Source organism: Macrobrachium nipponense, chromosome 1 (genome assembly GCF_015104395.2).
Source record: "Macrobrachium nipponense isolate FS-2020 chromosome 1, ASM1510439v2, whole genome shotgun sequence".
NCBI classification, from domain to species: domain Eukaryota; kingdom Metazoa; phylum Arthropoda; class Malacostraca; order Decapoda; family Palaemonidae; genus Macrobrachium; species Macrobrachium nipponense.
The window spans coordinates 106,139,483-106,162,384 of record NC_087200.1 but is presented as its reverse complement, the minus strand read 5'-3'; the positions used below and the strand labels follow the sequence as shown (position 1 = coordinate 106,162,384).

Sequence of the window (22,902 nt, the reverse complement as noted above, 5' to 3'; positions counted from 1 at the left end):
TTGACACAACCAGGGTTACCGTTTTGAGGAATTTCGTCTTTAAGTGTGCCTTTCTGGTGACATCTGGCAACTCCTCGTGGCTTTTCCGACCACAGGCTACGGCACTGAATAATGAAATTCTTCATTTGCCTTTAAGTAGAAAAAACAGTACCACTGCACACAACGAATCCAACGATGCGAGTCGGTCTCAAAAGTGTGTGAATGTAACGCACCTGAATGAGGCAAAAGAGTCGAAGCAGCTAGAGGCGAAGGAGGCGAACAAGTCGAAACAGCTCGAGACGAATCAGGCGAACGAGTCGAAACTCCTACCGATACACAACGAGCGAGTCAGTCTTGCAAGCCCGCGAGCGCTCTTAACAGGCGGCGACATCCCTCTCGTACACTGGGCATGTCTCTTCAAACGACGCGACACTAAATCACTCCACACTTTTCGCCTCGACACAGGCGACTGCACTTCCAAGTCAGACGACAACTGCACATCACTGATATCTACGCCTTTCCAGCGGCGTTTCCTGGGCAGTCGTGAGTCGACTATGCCGACGGAGTCGGCGACTGACCGTGGGCAAACTTCCCCAGTCTCCCTTCGACCTCCGGTATGTCTTCTCCCGGGAGCTGGGGAGTATGACAGTGACCTTCGTCTAGGAGAACAGGGGGAACAAACAGCCGCCTCCTCGGACACGACACTGACACAGACACTTGGCCTAACACTGGCCTTATCGCTTGACTCTTTACGAACGCACCTCTAACATGGAAATGGTGTTGGGATCTGAAACATGGGATACCTGGTCTGGAGTAAATGGTACTGAAGTTGGAGGACTATCAAAAAGTGAAATATCAGATAAAAGTGGAGAAGATAGTGACGGTTTGCTAGCCTCTAAAGGCACGAAGTTGTCTCTACTCTAGTTTTACTACACGCTCTAAGCGCTGCATCCTTCTCCTATCTTTGTCCATTTTATCCAAATGGGCTTGAAAAATCTTCCAACCTTGTTCATCTAAATACGGCACTCATCACAAGTTAATTCCTTGCTACAGCACTGACCCCTACATTAACACATTTGGAGTGCGGATCGTAACATAGTTTAGCTAATCTAGATTTGCAGCCACTGCTGCAAAACCTAACTGAAGAAGAACTAGCATCAGACATCTTTGTTCTTTTTAATAACTAGGCAGCTAACTGATGAAGCAAAAAAGCCAACCAAGAAATTGTACATCACCAAAAAGAAAAAATCCACAATGGCAACGAAAGTCGACTGCAACAACTAACCACCGGAGTTACCCTGTGGCCGGCAGAAAACAAATTAAGTCTAAAGCTCAGCAGTACCAGGTATTCCCAAAAGTGGGCGGGATCTGTATCACCTACACAGATGATGGCAGCACTGCTACCGCTGCCAGGAATTTGAATTTTCGACTGCCAGGTAAGAAAGCATACAGCTAGTGTAATTGTTTGGTAAGTCACTTATGTGAAATTAGTCATCTTTGTATCATAAAAATGTATTGAATCATGAAAATAACAAAATACACTAATTATTGAATATTTATTGTCGGAAAAACCAGCGAATAGGCGAATTCCCCACAAATAATGGGTAGATGCGATCCAAAGAAAAATCTGCGAATAGGTGAGTCCGCAAATCTCAAGAACACGAATACGGGGGAACACTGTACTTAATACTATCAAACTGCCAGTTGCCTGCACTATCATCTTGTTTTTAATGTTGCTGAGAAAGTGTTGTCAATATCAAGCTCTCAAAATTGATGCTCCTCATAATATGCTCTCATTATTGTTGCTGTGTTCTTTATGTTACTATCAATACCCTATAATAAGCATTTGTATTTTAGGCTACCGATTTGCATGTCCCTCCCAGATCAGCTTGTTAAACAACTTGCTTTGAAAGTCAGTTCACTGCTTTCTATCCTAGTGTTATTCTTTATTCCACAGATGTCCTGAAAAATCGAATCTGTACCTATGGTTGACATGTCCATCTACCCTGAAAACCTGAGAATCCTTCTTGAAACGTTTCCTAAGAAGAAGTGTCTATAAAAAAGTATTGGAAAATACTTTCCTGGTTTGCTGATAACTAAGCAAAACTGTAAATAAAATATCATATACCACAAATTCTGCAATGTCAAATTGCACAAACAGTGAACATTAAAAATAGAAGGAAAAACTTTACAGGCAGTCCCCCAGTTACAGTGGTCTTGGGTTACGACATTCCAATTTTACGGTGCTTGGCTCATGACGCTGTTAACCTGATTTTACAGTGCTGCAAGCAGTTATGTGGTGCAGTACGCAGTTTTACAGTGCTGTAAGTGCCATTTATCGCATTATCATTTTGACGTTCTGGTTTACAGCATTTTTCAGGTTATGGCATGCTGCCAGAAACAGAACCCTGCTGTAAACTGGGGACTGCCTGCAATAACCAGACTGAATCACACCCTATGAAGTACATTGGTCAAAATTGGGCTTAACTCTCTTACGCCGGAGCGGTAAATAAAAAATTGTCTCCCGTGTGCCGGAGGGGTTTCGGAGTGAGCGCGGAAGTGGAAAAAATATTTTTTTCAAAAAATCACAGCGCACTTACTTTTCAAGATTAAGAGTTCATTTTTGGCTCCTTTTTTTGTCATTGCCTGAAGTTTAGTATGCAAACATCAGAAATGAAAAAATTATCATTATCATATATAAATAATGCGATATATGATAGTGCAAAAACGAAATTTCATATATAATTGTATTCAAATCGCACTGTGTGCAAAACGGTTAAAGGTAACAAGTTACTTTTTTTCGTTGTAATGTACACTAAATTGCGATCATTTTGGTATATAACACATTGTAAAACGATAAAAGCAACACAGAGAAAATATTATCACAAAATAATGCATGAATTCGTAACGCGCGGACGTAAACAAATATTTTGTTCAAAATAACCATAAATCTAAATATTGTCCTAGAGACCTTCCAATTCTTTCAAGTGAAGACAAATGATTGAATATTACTATACTGTAAAAGTATTAGCTTAGAATTGCAGTTTTCGACCATATCTGACGAGTTAAAGTTGACCGAATGTCAAAATTTTTTATATATATATTTTTTATATGCAATTATTTCAGAAATAAGAAAAGCTACAACCTTCAAATATTTTTCGTTTTATTCTACATGAAATTGCACACATTTTCATATATAAAACTCTATGAAATGCCTAATATGAAACGGAGCAAATATTCCGAGAATGTGACGTACGTATTTCGGAGATTTGTGGCGGAGAATCCGAGCGCGCGGAGGGAAGGAAAGATTTTTTTTTTAATTCACCATAAATCTAAATATTTTGCTAGAGACTTCGAATTTGTTTCAAGATGAAGATAAATGACTGAATATTACTAGACTGTAAGAGTTTTGTTTTAGCTTACAATTTCGTTTTTCGACCATTTCGGTAGAGTCAAAGTTGACCGAACGTGGTTTTTTTTTCTATTTATATCGTGATTTATATGCAAATATTTCAAAAATGAGAAAAGCTACAACCTTCAATTATTTTTTGTTGTATTCTAAATGAAATTGCGCACATTTTCATATGTAAAACTTTATTTAACGGCTAATTTAAAATGGTGCAAACATTACCACAATCGCACATATGATTTTTTCGGAAGAGTTACCGCGCGGATGTAAAGAAAATGTTATTTTTTTCATAAATTCACCATAAATCGAAATATTGTGCTAGAGACTTCCAATTTGTTGCAAAATGAAGGTAAATGCTTGAATATTACTGGAATATAAGCGTTTTAGCTTACAATTGCGTTTTTCGACCATTTCGGTAGAGTCAAAGTTGACCGAAGGTTGAAATTTTGGCAATTATCGTTATTTATATGAAAATATCTCAAAACTGATAAAAGCTACAACCATGGGTTGATTTTAGTTGTATTGTGCATGAAATTGCGCACATTTCCATATATAAAACTTTATATAACGGCTAATTTTAAAATGGTGCAAACATTACCACAATCGCATGTATGATTTTTTTCGGAAGAGTTACCGCGCGGACGTAAGGAAAAAGTTTTTTCATAAATTCACCATAAATCGAAATATTGTGCTAGAGACTTCCAATTAGTTGCAAAATTAAGGTAAATGATTGAATATTACTAGAATATAAGAGTTTTAGCTTACAATTGCGTTTTTCGACCATTTCGGTAGTCAAAATTGACCGAAGGTTGAAATTTTGGCATTTATCGTTATTTATATGAAAATATCTCAAAACTGATAAAAGCTACAATCATGAGTATTTTATTGTTGTATTCTACATAAAAATGCGCACATTTTCATATATAATACTTCATGTAACGGCTAATTTACAATGGTACAAAAATTATGTCAAAGTGACGAAATAATTTCAGAGATGTGTCACAGATACTTTTTAGTGCGGCAAGAAAGAAATTCGCGCTTGCGCGCCTGCGTAACGATTGTAAACAAATCAACACCTTGATCCGTGAACTCCCAGCATCCCCCAAGGCACGTGATTCAAAAGTTTTAGGCTGGTAGGCCTATAAGTATTTTTCCGCGAATTTTAAAAAAAAATTTTGTAAGTCTACGTAAAATACGTCCAGTCGGCACACAGGAGACAAAAAATGTTGACGTAAAATACGTCCAGTCTGCGTAAGAGGGCGAATAAAAAAAAAAAAAAAAAAAAAAAAAGTTTTAAGTCTCAAAATTATTTGATGCCATAAATGTACCATAAAGAGCCAAGTGGGTAAAACAAGTTACATAATGCCAAGATGGGGAAAGGTTATGACATATTTTAAGTTCTATAACAAATAACACTGGCAACAGCCAGTATACCATCAACCAATCTTCACTTGCTATAAAATACTGTACTTATCTTATCCACAATACGGAAGGACTCAAGACTACGACATCTCTGATAGTGTATAGAAAGCCTTCTAATAAGTGTTACTCACCAGAGAGGTGGACTTTATTCTCAGCTAACACTGCACCATTCTCAGTAATACATTGTAGTATAGCATAAGTAAAATTAGAGATTTGTGCAATGCAGGGACACTGCAACATTTTTTCTTTTAGCAAGAAAACATTTCAAAATGAAAATACTTAAGAACTCCTTTCATATATAATAGACTTGAAGATAACATAAATTTTTTATCACATATTTCTTCCCTCAATTGATTTATCTTGTAATATGCAATTTAACAAATGGGTCAATAGATGACAAAAACTATAACCATCAATGAAACATATGATAAAGCTGCATTTTGTTACTTAATTGGCAAATTGTCTTTAAACCATCCCAATAGTCTCCATGTAAAGAGGTTGTAACAATTAATCTGTTCAATCTGACTGCTAATTTCTGCTACTTTGGGTGCATGACAGTGTTGCTTGAAATGCGATCTTGAATTGCATTAGCTAATATACATCCAACACCATAATTAGGATGAAATATTGTAATAGTACTGTACAATAATAAATAAGTATTAACCTAATACCTAGCAATCTGGTAAAACACAAAATTGAAAATACCTAATTTTTTTGTAAAAGTAAATCTCAGACATTAACCAAACTCTAAGGTAAAAAAAACTTAGCATAAAATATTTGAATAATACTATAATACTATACCTCCAGAGTCCTCCAAGTATCCTGCAAAAGTGAATTTTTGTCTCTGACACCTGATGGTACATCTGGCCAGTGCAGAAGATAGAGGTCTATTCATGAAATACAGATTAGATTAAATTTTTTATGAAAAAAAAAGTTTTCAATTTGACAAAAAATAATCCTACTTTTTGTCAAGCATGTACTTAATGATAAAATTAGGACTATTTACAGACACAAACATCTAAAATAATTTAAAATTTAAACTAAAAAATATAAAGTTAAAGCATACTTAAAGGGAGTTGTAAATTAATCTTTCACAGAGTTAATTTTGGGATAAAATCATCGTAAATGAACACACACAGGAAAATTAAATAATAAGTCCATTCCCTAAAAAAAGAACCATTATTATGATGATTCACAATACAATTCTTCTGTGCTCATTAAATTTTTCTTCCATTCTCATAACATACTTTTTGCTCTAATACATGCTAATAAAAACAGAACTCACAAAATGCTTCTTCAACAAAAAAAATACAAGACTCTTTTATTCTCACAAAAATACTAATTTGAATCAAATCAGGAACACTAGCCAAGCTATTGTTATGCCAATATATATATATATATATATATATATATATATATATATATATTATATATAATTATATATATAATATATATAGATTTATATTTATATTATAGATAATATATATCTATATATATATATATATATATATATATATATATAGAATATATATATATATATATATATCTATATATATTATAATATATATATTTTTTATTTTTCTGGGCTCAGCCATGTCGCTCCGTGAAATATGTCTCCTTTAGCACTATTTCCAGTAAAATATTGCTATAATACCAGAGAACTGCTAAATTGGACATGTCAGAAGTCTCTGACTCGCTCACCTATATAAAAGGTGTCGGTATAAAACTGGGGCGAGTGTTAAACACTACCACAGCAACCCCTCCAATTAGCCTTTTCCTCATCAAAAGACCCTAAATACGGGGAGCCGACCCATAGGTCACACCTAGCTACCCTGTTGAAGGCGTCTGTGACGTCATACTTTTCGATAGCCATCTCGTGTTTGCACGCTCGTATAAAGCTATCTGTTCTTTTTCATTCTTTTGTGTTATTCCTCGATTGTCAATCTGCCTCTTCACCCAAGTTAAGTACTGGTTCCGCTTTTTTCAATATTTAGGGAGTGAATTTGCCTTTCATTTTGCCTTTATTTAGGGTTTTGTTAGGCGTCACTTTACCGTAGCGGGCGGCGGCGAGTCGCCATTACGGCGTACCCTTGTATTGTACCGGTTTCGAGTAGGCTTCCTTCCTGCTTGTAACATGTGATATTTCAGTACATATTTTATTTATGTTTTGGGTGGCAGTTTTAAGTCGATCCTATTTTCATTTATGTTTTTGTTATTTTCATTATTTTCATGTTTTTCACGGGGGTCTTCATTCGAGCACGTTTCTTTGTTACGTGCTTCGCCGTATATCCACCGTTATCCCTTTTATTTTTAAGTTTGGTATATTTCATTCAGATATTTTTCCCTTTTTTCTTTTCGTCTGCTTGCCGTTTCTTATCGTTTTGTCATTAGGCAAGTAGGATTTCCCCTTTTGCGCCCACCGTTATTGGGTGGCCTTCATAGCGGTTTTATATTTTACGAGATTTTATTTTCATATCCCCCCCCCGTGTTAAAGCATGATTTTCTTTTAGCTTCAAGTAATTGTTGGATGTTATGTTGGTTAGCCTACATAGGCTGTGCCTGCGTTTTCCTCGTGATCCTTTATTCGCGGGGATACGCTGGTCACATGATCGTCACCCCATCAGTCCTCCCTTCCTCCCCCTCACGTGGGGCGCCCAGTAGTTGGGTGCTCCTCTCACTCAGGTTGTCGCTGACGACCATTCCCAATCAGAAGAAAGGGGGGGGGTGTAGAGGGTCCTCCAGGACCTTAGGTTGGTGGGTGTCGCTTCTCAGCCGACCTCCTCCGGAGTTGATGGTTGCTCTGCGTATTCAGCCTCGTTTTCCGTGGATTTGTTGCGCTCTGCTTCTTTCAGCTCTCGGAGCTTACACCCATCCGCCTAAAACATTCCCTCCCCGCATAAGGCGGGTTTAGATTCCAGCTTCTCCGGTAGTCGTTGAGGGCTATGTTTACGGAAGTTACTCTTCCGTGGCGGAGATATTATATTTGTTATTTTCGTTTTCATTTTTTATTTATTTATTTTTTTTTTTCATTTTCTTTTCGTTTTGCCACGGAACTTGGGAATTCATGTGGCCGTCCCGGGATACTTCGTGTACCCCCCCCCCCCCCCCGGGTCATACAGTTCCGGGTTGTTTTATTTCTTACACAGTTCCCGGGATGTAAATATATATATATATATATATATTTTTCAGTCCGGAATGCTCCGGCATATTACATTATTATCATAATTATCCTAATAAGTTTGTGCAATTGTTCTTACAGGCCACTCAGTGTCTGGTTGCCGCCTGTAATACTACTCTACAGGATCCGTGCGGCCATGATGTTTGCCGGGGCCATGCCCCGTGCGCAGTGTTGCTTACAGATTCCGTAGTCTGGTATCACGAAAACTGCTTTGCCTGCTACGACTTGGTACAACAGGTTACCTCTTCAGTAAGTTACCGCACTGCTTGTTCTATGCATATTGTGATGAAATTATATTACACTACTTGTGTTTGTATAATTTAAAAAAAATTAATTAACCCTTTACTGCCGACTGGACGTATTTTACGTCGACATTTTTTGTCTCTCGTGTGCCGACTGGACGTATTTTACGTCGACTTACAAAAGTTTTTTTTTAAATTCGCGGAAAAATACTTATAGGCCTACCAGCCTAAAACTTTTGAATCACACGCCTTGGGGGATGCTGGGAGTTCACGGATAAATGTGTTGTTTTGTTTACAATCGTTACGCAGGCGCGCAAGCGTGAATTTCTTTTTTGCCGCACTAAAAAGTATCTGTGACATCTTGGAAATTATTTCGTCACTTTGACATAATTTTTGTACCATTGTATATTAGCCGTTACATGAAGTATTATATATGAAAATGTGCGCATTTTTATGTAGAATACAACAATAAAATACTCATGATTGTAGCTTTTATCAGTTTTGAGATATTTTCATATAAATAACGATAATTGCCAAAATTTCAACCTTCAGTCAACTTTGACTCTACCGAAATGGTCGAAAAACGCAATTGTAAGCTAAAACTTATATTTTAGTAATATTCAATCATTTACCTTAATTTTGCAACTAATTGGAAGTCTCTAGCACAATATTTCGATTTATGGTGAATTTATGAAAAAACTTTTTCCTTACGTCCGCGCGGTAACTCTTCCGAAAAAAATCATACATGCGATTGTGGTAATGTTTGCACCATTTTAAAATTAGCCGTTATATAAAGTTTTATATATGGAAATGTACGCAATTTCATGCACAATACAACTAAAATCAACCCATGGTTGTAGCTTTTGTCAGTTTTGAGATATTTTCATATAAATAACGATAATTGCCAAAATTTCAACCTTCGGTCAACTTTGACTCTACCGAAATGGTCGAAAAACGCAATTATAAGCTAAAACACTTATATTCTAGTAATATTCAAGCATTTACCTTCATTTTGCAACAAACTGGAAGTCTCTAGCACAATATTTCGATTTATGAAAAAAATAAAATTTTCTTTACATCCGCGCGGTAACTCTTCCGAAAAAATCATACGTGCGATTGTGGTAATGTTTGCACCATTTTAAATTAGCCGTTACATAAAGTTTTATATATGAAAATGTGCTCAATTTCATGTAGAATACAACAAAAAATAATTGAAGGTTGTAGCTTTTCTCATTTTTGAAATATTTGCATATAAATCACGATAAATAGAAAAAAAACCACGTTCGGTCAACTTTGACTCTACCGAAATGGTCAAAAAACGAAATTGTAAGCTAAAACTCTTACAGTCTAGTAATATTCAGTCATTTATCTTCATCTTGAAACAAATTCGAAGTCTCTAGCAAAATATTTAGATTTATGGTGAATTTAAAAAAAATCTTTCCTTCCCTCCGCGCGTGGATTCTCCGCCACAAATCTCCGAAATGCGTACGTCATATTCTCGGAATATTTGCTCTGTTTCATATTAGGCATTTCATAGAGTTTTATATGTGAAAATGTGCGCAATTTTATGTAGAATAAAACAAAAAATATTTTAAGGTTGTAGCTTTTCTTATTCCCGAAATAATTGCATATAAAAAATATATATATAAAAAATTCGACATTTGGTCAACTTTAACTCGTCAGATATGGTCGAAAACTGCAATTGTAAGCTAATACTCTTACAGTATAGTAATATTCAATCATTTGTCTTCACTTTGAAAGAAATTGGAAGTCTCTAGGACAGTATTTAGATTTATGGTGAATTTTTGAAAAAAATATTTGTTTATGTCCGAGCGTTACGAATTCATGCATTATTTTGTGATAATATTTTCTCTGTGTTGCTTTTATCATTTTACAATGTGTTATATACCAAAATGATCGCAATTTAGTGTACATTACAACGAAAAAAAAGTAACTTGTTACTTTTAACCGTTTTGCACACAGCGCGATTTGAATACAATTATATATGAAATTTCGTTTTTGCGCTATCATATATCGCATTATTTATATATGATAATGATAATTTTTTTCATTTCTGATGGTTGCTTACTAAACTCCAGCCAATGTCAGAAAAAGGAGCCAAAATTGAACTCTTAATCTTGAAAACTAAGCGCGCTGTGATTTTTTGAAAAAAATATTTTTTCCGCTTCCGCGCTCACTCTGAAACACCTCCGGCACACGGGAGACTATTTTTTTTTACCGCTTCGGCGTTTAAGGGTTAATTAAAAAAAAAAAAATAAATAAAAATTTCTTTAAATTAAATTACATTAATTAATCAACATATATAAGCATAATGTTCAAAGAATTTACTCGAAATTGACACATTCCTTGCATTACGGGCGGAGCAGTCTGTTAAGGATGCTGCACTCTCCACCCTCAGGATCTGGGTTGGAGGTTTTGGACGGAACGTAGGGAAGGCTAAGCCGTATATTCTATCTCAAGATATGGCAGCTTTGATCTTCCCAGCCGGGAAATCTGCCGGATACGTTGACCCAAAAGTCGCAGCACCAATTATCAAATCAATTCAAGATTCAGTTATGGAACAGCAAGAGGCAGAGTTGCCGGACATGGTTTGGAAGGAGTCTCACTTGAAGTGGTTGAGGATTTGCCCGTTACACTATATATGGGTACAGGTAACAGTGTTAATGAGGCTAGCTTAGTTGGTCACCGGGGTCTTTCCTCGAATGAATCTGATTCTTCCTCTCCCTCTACTTCCAATTCCTTCATGGGTTTCACAGGAGGATTGCCCCCTTCCAGGTTGCATTCCTTCTCTGTGATTCCTAAATTAAAGAGAAAACCTTCGGGTAAAACCTTGCTTAAAGGCAAATCAGAGACAAAGCCAAGGCCTGGGCAGGTGCCAGAGGTTCGTACACATATTAAACCTAGGCTGAAGTCTCTTTCAAAGTCTTCAAATCCAAGGTCTCAAGGAGGGAATTCTTCCCATTGCCCCACAAGTCCCATTCCATCAATGTCTAGGGATCGGATACCTCATAAGGTACCGCAGGGGGGGCAGGAAGATTCCCCTTTAGTCGGCCAAGACCTGTTCAACACAAATATTTTAAATCAGGTCAGTAGCCTTGGTAGCTTAGTCAGTTCAGTTGCAGCAAGGTTTGAAGAAGTGTTTAAGAGATTAGGTGCACAGGACTCCCTGATTGCAGGTCTCAGACAGGAGTCGGTAGTTCTGGCACCTCCTAGTAACTTGGTGCAAGGTCAGAGCATGCTTGACGGGTCCACGCTCCCTCAGTTCCACCCTGGTAATCCTTGGAGGGTGGCGAACTTCGCTCCGTTTGTCAACGGGATGTTGACTATAGAAGGTTGTGGTACACGTAGACTCGAGGATTTCGAGCTCTTCCCCGAAGGGTTACAGCCACCATTTATAGGTTATGTTAGGCTTACGGAGGCAACTCTGATTAGAGAGGATAAGGTCCCCAAGGAGACTGTTATTCTTTCTAGAGATCAGGCTCAGCAGGCATGGATACGGAGCCTAGAAGAGTGGAACTGCTCAAATACTAGGGTAACAGCATTTAAAAGCCCTTTCACGATGTTTACGACTGATGACGGGAACCCCTTACCTTTTACATCAAAGGTAGCAGAACTTAGCCTTCAGGCAGTGACTCGGGAAGAGCCCATGCCCCAGCTTAGGGAGACAGATCCCACATCATTGCTACTCCCAGGTAGGCAGGATTTGTGGGAGGATTTTTCGGCTACATTCTTGGTAGGCAAGCTGAAGCCAGAATGTGCAATCACTTTGTTTAGTGAGCGCCTTCCTAAGCTGTCAGACGCACTGATCCAAGCCGAATTTGATGCTAGGACACGTCTCGCAAGGTCTCTTAACTCCCTAGTGATGACGGAGACAGCGGCTCTGGAGTACGCTCAGGAGCCGCTGTTTAAGGTCATTGCGAAGTCGTTACTTTTGGGCATGCAATGTGACTTGTACGACTTTGCGGTTGCTAGGAGAAATTGCAGGAAGCATGTTCTATCCGAGGCTACGATCAGGCACGAACCCAACAAGATTCTGGCTTCCTCAATCTGGGGTGCAGATCTCTTCCCAGCTTCTGCAGTAAACGAGGTTCAGAACGAGGCCTCACGTCTTAATCAAAGCATCAGGTTGCGTTGGGGCATTCCTTTCAAAAGGAAATTAGAGTCTTCTTCCTCCAGTTTTAGGTCTAGGAAGAGGCAAAGGAGGTTCCAACCTTTCCTAGTTCTGCAACAGCATCCTGTGCTACAAGCTGTACCAATTCAGCAAGTACCCCAGCCTTCGACTTCTAAGGCTCAGCCTCAGCAACAGCATCAACTTGTCTTCCTTTCGCCGTCGACTAACCAACAGGTTCCCCCACAGTATTCAGTGTCGCCTGCTTTTAACCCGGTCTATGAGAGTCGGGCATTTCAACCCTTTACCAGGGTTGCTAGGGGTGGCAGGGCTAGAGGCTCCTTTCGTCAGCGTGGAGGAACCAGAGCCCAAGGGCGAGCTAGAGGTGCAAGGTCAGGAAGAGGAACCCGACCCTCATTATCTCAATGAAGTTTCTCAGCTAGGAGGCAGGCTGTACCTCTTTCGACATCGTTGGGGGTTCAGCAGTTGGGCGAAAAGCATAGTATCCAGGGGCCTAGGCTGGAGTTGGATCAAGGGTCCTCCTCCACCCATCACCTTCTATCAGGAACCAACGCAAGAGTTGATGGATTACTCCAGGGACCTTCTCCAGATGGGAGCAGTCTCCAGGACAAAGAACTTTAAATTTCAGGGTCGTCTATTCAGTGTCCCAAAGAAAGGGACCGACAAAAGGAGGGTGATCTTAGACTTGTCCCGTTTAAACTTGTACCTATTATCATGTCCCGATAGCTCGGCACTTCCGACCATTCCTGGGCTTCAAACTAGGGAAAGAAGCCTACTCCTTCAAGGTGATACCCTTCGGGCTGAATATAGCCCCAAGGGTTTTTACGAAACTGGCGGAGGCAGTGGTGCAGGAGCTAAGGTCTCAGGGTATATTGGTGGTGGCGTACCTAGACGACTGGCTAATCTGGGAGATGGACAAAGACAAGTGTATGAAAGCCACAGACAAGGTCATGTCTTTCCTGGAATATATAGGGTTCAAGATCAACAGGGCCAAGTCCCGGTTGACCCCAGAGTCCAAGTTCCAGTGGCTAGGTATCCATTGGGACTTGGATTCACACACTCTTTCCATTCCATCAGGGAAGAGGAAGGAGATTGCCAAGGCAACAAGACAATTCTTAAAATGCAAAAAGACTTCGAGAAGGAATCAGGAGAGGATCCTAGGCTCGCTCCAGTTTGCCTCAGTCACAGACGTTCTGTTGAAAGCCAAGCTCAAGGACATCAATCGAGTTTGGCGTTCCAAGGCCAATGCCAAGTGTCGGGACAAGTTCGCCCGGATACCTCTGATTCTCAGGAAACATCTGCGTCCATGGGCAAAGGCCGCAAACCTGGCCAAAGAGTTACCGTTGCAGTTCCCTCCCCCGTCCCTAGTGGTGCATACGGACACATCACTGACAGGTTGGGGAGGTTATTCACAGCACGAGAAGGTTCAGGGAACTTGGTCACCTCTGTTCCAAAAGCTTCACATCAACATCCTGGAAGCTATGGCAGTGTTTCTGACCTTAAAGAAGCTCTGTCCTCCAAAGAAGACTCATATCAGGTTGGTTCTCAACAGTGCGGTAGTGGTACACTGTATAAATAAAGGTGGTTCAAAGTCAAGTCATGTGAACCACGTGATGATAGCAATTTTTTCTCTAGCAGCCAAGAACACCTGGCATCTATCGGCTACCCAAATCTGGACCATCTGGCATACGCTATGGACACCCTGAGTATATTATTATTATTATTATAAAAATAGTTTAACCAGACCACTGAGCTGACTTTCAGCTCTCATAGGGCTGGCCCGAAGGATTAGATAAAATGCCAGGTCTAGGCCAAAGGCCAGGAACCGGTACCAAATAGGTCATGAAGTATAATAAATAAATTATAAAACTGCACAGGGGCACAGACTTCCATACTAGAACTCAAACACGCAATAAATACATTTACTCACGATTCCATACATACTTATTAAAAAGGTGTATTAATATTAATAATGATTCAATAAAATCTTAAAAATTTGATCTAAAATTCATTAATTGCTCTGAGGTTTTTGTATCGTTATTATATTTTATTAATTAAATCAGATTTCTTTAAAAACGTTAAAATGGGAACCACTGAAAATGAGAAAGATTCTGATAAAATTTCTTTTATTCTTTTATTACCAAAGGTTGATAGCCTCTGCTGGTCATACCTTGGGCACTCACACAACACGTGTCCGACAGTTATCAACACCTTGCACTGTGGGCACTCTGGAGCAGGGTCACGTGGGCTGCTCATCAAGTGCCCGTGTGTCAGACGAGTGTGGCCTATACGTAGACGTGTCAGGATTACTTGTGTGTGTCTCTCTCTCTGATATATGGAGCTCCATTTCTTAACATCAGGTTTTATTTGTTTTAGTTTATTACTTTCAGATTCCTCTCTCCATATATTTTGCCATTTATTTACAATGATTGTTTTTAAATGAGCTATATAGTCACTAATAGGGATGTTTATACTTGATCTCATCATGTGGACTGCCTCCTTGGCTGCTTTATCAGCTTCTTCGTTTCCTTTTATTCCGACATGGGCAGGGATCCAACATATTTCAATATTTTTTCCCTTATTATATAATTTATGGAGTAAAAACTTAATCTGTTGCACAATATCATTTCTGGAATTGTAACTTTTAATGGCTTCTATAGCGCTTCTAGAGTCGCTATAAACCACAAAATTATTAAAGGGGTGTTCTTTGATTATTTCTATGGCCGATGTTATTGCACATAACTCTGCTGTAAATACAGAAGCATCGTTGGGAAGAGAGAACTGGTATGTTTTGTCCTTGGACACTGCAGCATATCCCACTCCGTATTCTGATTTGGATCCATCCGTATATACTGCGTAATGGGGACCTTTTCGGTTTATGTGCTCTATTGTATGTTGTCTATGGTGTTCTGGAGTATAAGAGTAATTTTTTGTTAAATATTTTAAGTTAGTGCAAATTTGTATCTTATTCATATTCCATGGAGGCGGTAATTTTACTATTGAAGGTAGTTGTGAATTTATATTAAGTGACTCAAACAGTCTTCTAGCTCTTATTGGGAAAGGTGGTATATGATTGTTAATAAAGGTATCGCGTAATTCAAATAGTTTTTTTGTTGGGGAATCACTACACTGAATCTTTAGGGCACTCTTCATTGTCACTAACTCTCTATGGAGAGAGAGAGGTAGTTCACCACATTCAACCTGTAAAGAAGAGGTTGGTGATGATCTAAAGGCTCCTGAGCATATTCGAAGACCTTCATTGTGAACCGAGTCTAATAATTTCAGTGTTGTGTCTGAGGCCGAGCCGTATATTTCACTGCCATAATCAATGATAGACAGTACAGTTGCTTTATATAGCAATGTAAGGGTTTGTCTATCTGCTCCCCATGTAGTGCTTGATAATTTTCTAATTAGATTTAAAGCTTTTTTGCATTTTGATTTCACGTATGCTATGTGGGCTTTCCAGTTTAAATGAGTGTCAAGTACTAATCCTAAGAATTTTGCAGTTTGGCCAATTGGTATATTATGACTTCTGATTTTCAAATCTATTTCTTCATTTTTCATCCACCTTTTATCTTTGTAGAAAGCGATTGCTTGTGTCTTATGTATGGCTAATTTAAATCCTACAGATGATGTCCATTCATCTATTTTTCTTATACGTAGTTTTGTTAATAATGCGTTCTGCATGTTTAATGCGAGACGCTGAATAATAGATGGCAAAATCATCCATATAAAGGTTGCTTTTAATTCCAGTAGGTAAAGTTTTACTAATATCATTTATTGCAAGGGTAAATAGTGTGCCACTAAGGACACTTCCCTGTGGAACACCATTTTCAAGTGGAAATGTTCTAGACAATACATCATCAATTCTCACTTGAAAACTGCGTTTTGTCAGAAAGTTTTGGATGAATTTGGGTAAATGTCCACGGATGTTGTTATTTTGTAAAGTTTTTAATATAGGATACCTCCATGTAGTATCATAAGCCTTTTCAACGTCAAAAAAGACAGCTACAGTTACCTGTTTTCGTTCAAATCCTCTGCGTATATGGTCTTCTAGAAAAGAGAGAGAATCTAATGTAGACCTGTTACATTGCGACCCGAATTGAGTAGGAGTCAAAATTTTATTTTCTCGAATGTGCCACGTTAGTCGAGCATTCACATTTTTCAAGTAATTTACATAAGCAACTTGTTAGAGATATTGGTCTGTAATTGTTAACATTGCTTGGATCCTTTCCAGGTTTGGGGATAGGAATGATTATAGCTTTACGCCATTCATCAGGAAACAAATTCCGAAGCCATAAATGATTATAAAATTGTAATAAGTATGACTTTGCCAAAGGTGCTAAGTGGCATATCATCTCAAAACAAATATTATCACCTCCAGGAGCAGATTTATTACTGTTCGAGAGAGCATATTCCAATTCTTCCATATCAAATTTTCTATTATATATATCTTCCCTTGTTTCAAAATTTATTGTTATCAATTCTATACTATTTTTCTTTGTACGAAAGTGTTCATCCAAATTCTTATCACTACTTACATTTGCTAAGTTTTCTCCTATTATATTGCTTATTTCTTTTGGATTAAGTATTCTCTTCCCATCTTTTAATATCGCATGTCTAGGTGGTTTAACATGGGTACCATTTATTTTTCTGAATTTTTTCCATATTTTTTGTATGGGAGTATTATTTGAGAGATCTGATACGTATTTCCTCCAAGAAATTATTCTTCCTTGAATTACTTCCTTTTTAAATTTTGCAGATATTTTGTTATATACAGGTTTTAAAGTATCAATTTCTAGCAATAATATAGTCATTTTTTGCAAAGTTCCTTCTAATATTGGAAATTTTGTATTTATTTTAGCGAATTTTTTATTCAAATTATCTAATCGTCTCCCTATTGAGTGTTTTGTGTTTATTAACTCTGTTAGCCTATCAGACCACCATGGAACTTTGTGTTTTGTTGGATGGGGTTTGGTCTTTGGTATTGATTTATCTGCAGCATTTTTAATGAAACCAACTAGAAATTTATTAGTTTCATTGTGGTCTTTTAAATATTCAAATGGTGGGATATTTTTAGTATGCTTTTTATATTGTTCCCAATCTGCTTTAAAATGTTATAATGAGGAACATGTTTTACAGGACTATTATGCAATAAGGAAACCAATATAGGAAAATGATCATTGGTGTGCAAGTCATCAACTGTATTCCAATCCAATCTGTCAACTATGCTTGTTGAACATAGAGTTAAGTCCACCGAGGATAAAGTCCCATGTGTTCTTGAAAAATATGTGGATATTTCATCATCATTTATACAGCAAATGTCGTTTGAATCAATTAAATCTTCTATTTTACTCCCTGCTTTATTTGAGTTTGTGCAATTACAGTCCCATATTGGGCTATGAGCATTAAAATCGCCTAGTATTAATGTAGGTTCCTTTGTATTGTTTAATAAATCTTTAAGTTTATCAATGTCATAGTTTTTATTTGGTTGGTTGTATAAATTATAAATCACATAATTATCATTTTTAGTTTGTATTTTAATACTTGATATTTGCAAGTCAGTAAAGTTTATAAGTACTTTGTCATAACATACTTTGTTATGCACATATATAGCAGTACCTAGATTTCCTTCTTCCTCTCTAGATGCAGATACTAAGGTATATTTACCTATAGTTGTTATTGTTTTATTGACATGCTGCAAACATATTACCATAGGTTCATATTCCTTAAGTAATCGTTGCAATTCTCCCAAATGTAATCTGGTCTGGAGGCCATTTACGTTCCATTGTATAATGTAATTGTTGAAAATATTATGTTAGTGTGCTATTTTCTCTTTGTGGATCATCAATTTGCATTTTCTCTAAAATTTTACTTACGACATTTATTTGTTTTTTCTTTATAAGATATTAGATGTTCCAATGCACAGACAGCCTTTTCCGTGAGTGTCCAAACCAGTAGTCTCTCTACTTCTACATTTTATAAAATTTTTTATTGTGTTCGTTAAACTGTCTTTTGTTATATTTCTGTTTTTGTTGCATAATTCTATGAAACATTTATTACATCCACATGTGTTTTTGTGTGGTGTTCTTTTTTCATTTGCTTTTGCTGCTCCTATTATTGGTGATGGAGTAATCTCTTCTCCCATCACGTAATTATTTTCGTCTATGGTTTGTTCCTGAGCTGTTTCTTTGATGTTCTGGGTTGTTGCTTCCATTGGTTTTATTACTATTTTAGGAGACAATGGGATATTCTTACTTCTTGGTTTGTGCTCTTTCGATGGGTAGTTAGTCTTTGCTTTAACAGACAATTCTCTAATGATTGTTGGTTTTTTGGTTTTGGGTGGAGTCCTCTCCAGGGGTCTCTTTTTATCTTTAGCTTCTAGTTCATTATAACTTTCTTCTAACATTTCAGTGATACATGTATCATCTTGAGATTCTATTTCTTTTAATATCTCAAAAGAATTTGAACAAATATTTGTGCATGTTTCTTGGTTTTTTGCTAAACTGTTTTCTTTATGCAAAGTGGTTATTTTTCCTTCCGTTTTTTCTGTTAGGGTTTTAATATTCTTATCCTTTTCCATTTTTGTCTCATTGTTAGAAATTATAGTAGAAAACGTTTGTTTCCTAGCAGGATCATACATTCCTCTGACTTTTAATTCTAACTTGGCTTCCTTTATGGGCATTCCTGTTCTTTCTTGAAGTAATTTTAATTCTGTGTTGTATATATAATACCTACACTCTTTAGATCTTGCATGGTGATTTTGCCCGCAGTTCACACACTTTGGCTCACCACACTTCCACTGTGTGGAATGTTCGTCAGATCCACAGTATGCACATACCGCTGTATTACGGCAGTTTTTCTTTGTATGTCCATATTTACTACAGTTTTGGCACTGTAGTGGTTCTCTGCTTTGGCCCATAATTTTAATTTTTAAAGGTAATTCTTGGCCGTCAAATTTTATTTTTGCTATTCTGAGTGTTTTTCCATTACTTCTTCTACTGTTTATATTGTAAATTTCGCAATCTTGGACATTATTATATCTCTTTTTAAGGGAATCTAGCAATATATTTTTTTCTAAAGCTTCTTCATCATCAGAGAGTACAATGGTACCCTGTACACTGTTCATGTTGTCATGTTTTTTAATATGTACATTTATATTGTCAATATTTTTTATTGTTAAGTAATTTTCCGATTGGCTTCTAGTTGTGGTTTCAATTAACCACGTTTGGTCTTTTAATTTGTTCTGAATGACATTTCTGCAGTTGAATGTCGATTCAACAAAAAGTTTTCCAGTTTCAATGCAGATATTCTGTTTTCGGTTTCCATAGTAAGGAATCTTGACCAACTTCCACTACCAAAGAGGGAGTCGAAATGGGTCAATGTTGGATCAACACGATATCTGTTTTTTCTTGTTGGTCTATATGGTAACCAAGTTTTGATACCTTCCTGCTCTTCTCTAACTGGGGTGTCTTGGGGATAGTCCGTTGCCATGCCAGAAGTCATAGTGGGGTTTGGTGTATTTTCCATAGAATAATAATAATATTTTCGTCCAGATGAGGTCCCACTCACCAGGGAGGCCCAACTGGGGGAGGAGCAATTTTGTTACATAGTGGTAACTGCTCTGGGATCCTCACCTGGATATACGCCATACCCACAGTGCCTTAAGGGTCGTCAGTCCATCGAGATCGGACCCAGCACTGTGGGCATGGCTTGACATAAAAATTTCCCCTCGCTCAACCACGTCAGGTACTCTAGTTTTACGGGTGGAGTGGCATGCCGTCCAACTCCACCCTCCATCAAGTTAAAAGAGCAGTCAATTCAATAGTCCAAATATATGCAAAGGTCGTCAACGAAAGAAGAAGGAGGGAAATGGGAAAATTTAAGAGAGGAGGAGTAAAGGAGTTAAAGGTCCCAATGATCAGTTGGATCCACAGCATAGAGCGTAGGCATAAAAGGGCATACTCTCTCTGCAGTGGATCCCTAAGCCCCCCACCTCGTCAAGGAGTTGGGATCAGGGGGACCCTGAGTATAGATTGGAACTAGTGGAGGAAGGTTTATTTATTCCCTCCAGTGAACCTTCTCCTGAAGGTGCTGCACAAGTTGAGATCCTTCAAAGGTCAGGTGGCTCTCATAGCTCCTCACTGGCCCAAGAGCAATTGGTTTCCCCTTCTCCTGGAACTAGATCTTCGTCCTCACCCTCTCCCGGACTTGAGGCTGTCGCAACAAGTTCAAACGAGGACTGTGTTCGATTCCTCAGGTCTTCACAAAACCCTAACTTTATGGATTTCATGAAGTTTGCAGGTAGGAGAGTAGGGGACATTGATCCACAGAACATTTTGTTCTTGGAGTCAGACAAAAGAGAATCTACACTTCGCCAGTAGGATTCAGCAGTTAAGAAATTGTCTACATTTCTCAGGGAATCAAATATCAAAGTAATGACAATGAACGTGGCTATACCTTCTTCAGGACTTTGTTCGAACAAGGCTTGGCAGCTGCCACAATAACAAATACTAAGTCAGCTCTGAAAAAGATTTTTCTTCTCGGGTTTGGTATAAATCTAACTGAGTCTTATTTCACCTCAATCCCAAGGGCATATGCACGCCTGCAGCCCATTCACAGGCCGTCGTCAGTGTCATGGTTTCTTAACGATGTTCTCAGGTTAGCCTCTAAAACAGACAACTTCAAATGTGATTACCAAACCCTTTTGCGTAAGACACTGTTTTTATTAAGTCTGGCTTCAAGTGCCAGGATATCGGAGCTGTCATCTTTATCTAGAGACCAAGGGCATATAGAGTTCCTTTCCTCGGGTGACGTGTTGCTTTCGCCAAATAAAGAATTTTTGGCTAAGAATGAGGACCCTTTGGTAAGGTGGTCCCCATGGAAGATTGTTCCGCTTCCGCAGGATCCATCTTTATGTCCTGTTAAAACTCTTAAGGACTATTTATCTAGAACATCTACCTATTCCGAAGGCCCCCTTTTCATTAGGAACGGTGGTGGTACCATATCTCTAAAGGGCATTAGGCAGCAGATTTTGTACTTTATCAAGAAAGCCAGCCCAGGGTCATTTCCCAAGGTGCATGACATTTGGGCTATAGCAACTTCTGTAAATTTCTTCAAATATATGAACTTTGATGATCTGAAGAAGTATACTGGTTGGAAGTCGCCCTCGGTTTTCAAAAAGCATTACCTTAAGTCTTTGGAGGATCTTAAATATCATGCAATAGCTGTAGGGAGACCAGTGTCTCCTGCTACAACATCAATATAGTACTGTCCTTGTGTCATATGAATCTTTTCCATTATGCCAGCCTCATTAACATTCTACCTACCTCAGCAAATGTCTTTGTTATTAGAATTGGTGTATTGTGTTACATTAAAATACAAATATGTGGTAATTATTGTTATGTCGTTATTTTGTATCCACATGTTATTGCTATATGGTGTATTTTATAAATAATAAATTATATTTTTCCAATTCTAGACTGTTTTTTTATTTCTTTAACCCTATTTAGTTCAAATTAATATTGTATTTCATTTCAGAGGGATGTAGCTTGGTGTTTCTCTGGTACAATTTCACGGAGCGACACAGCTGAGCCCAGAAAAGGGATTTTGACGTAGGAAAAATCTATTTCTGGGCGAGGAAGCCGTGTCGCCCAGTGAATCCCCCCCTGGTTCCCCCCCCCCTTGCTGTGCACCAAGCTTCAATGCTATCGATAAGTATGACGTCACAGACGTCTTCAACGGGGTAGCTAGGTGTGACCTATGGGTCGGCTCCCCGTATTTAGGGTCTTTTGATGAGGAAAAGGCTAATTGGAGGGGTTGCTGTGGTAGTGTTTAACACTCGCCCCAGTTTTATACCGACACCTTTTATATAGGTGAGCGAGTCAGAGGCTTCTGACATGTCCAATTTAGCAGTTCTCTGGTATTATAGCAATATTTTACTGGAAATAATGCTAAAGGAGACATATTTCACTGGGCGACACGGCTTCCTCGCCCAGAAATAGATTTTTCCTACGTCAAAATCCCTTATATCTTATATATATATATACATACATACATACATCCCTAATAATAAACCTATTAGCCATAGAGATATTGTATATGCATGCCTTAAAAACATCTTCACATGGAAGAGAAAGTTTACAGTACAAAAATGCCTTTTCTGTCATTTGCTGACATATGCATACAGTGGACGCCCCCTTGTTCGCGTTCTCCGGATTTGCAGACTCACACATTCGCAGATTTCTCTCTGGAATGTTCCCCCGCATTATTTGCAGAAAATTCACCAATTCACAGTATTTTTCTATGAGAAATATCCACAAATTAATGGTTTTTTTTAATCAATTTCATCATAAAATGCACTTTTTTTGTGATAAAACTATTAGAAAAACCAGGTATAACATTTTTTAGTGGGTTTTCTTGAGTTTTAACTACCAAATTAGGAGGTTTTAAGCATTTTTATAGGGGTTCCAACTATTCACAGGGGGGTCTGGTACACATCCCCTACGAATATGGGGGACCA

General features: G+C 38.0%; 1 protein-coding gene across 4 annotated transcripts in view; it reads right to left on the bottom strand.

Annotated features, from left to right (window-relative positions):
* Window positions 1–22,902, bottom strand: part of LOC135219528 (uncharacterized oxidoreductase ZK1290.5-like) — a 334,332-nt gene that overhangs the window by 144,566 nt on the left and 166,864 nt on the right. For 3 of the 4 annotated variants that reach the window (XM_064256366.1, XM_064256363.1, XM_064256365.1), the window contains exon 4: window positions 5,612–5,697. In XM_064256366.1, the coding sequence (XP_064112436.1) occupies window positions 5,612–5,697 (86 nt within the window). The remainder of the gene's footprint in view (window positions 1–5,611; window positions 5,698–22,902) is intronic. The other variant, XM_064256364.1, reaches the window with a different exon arrangement.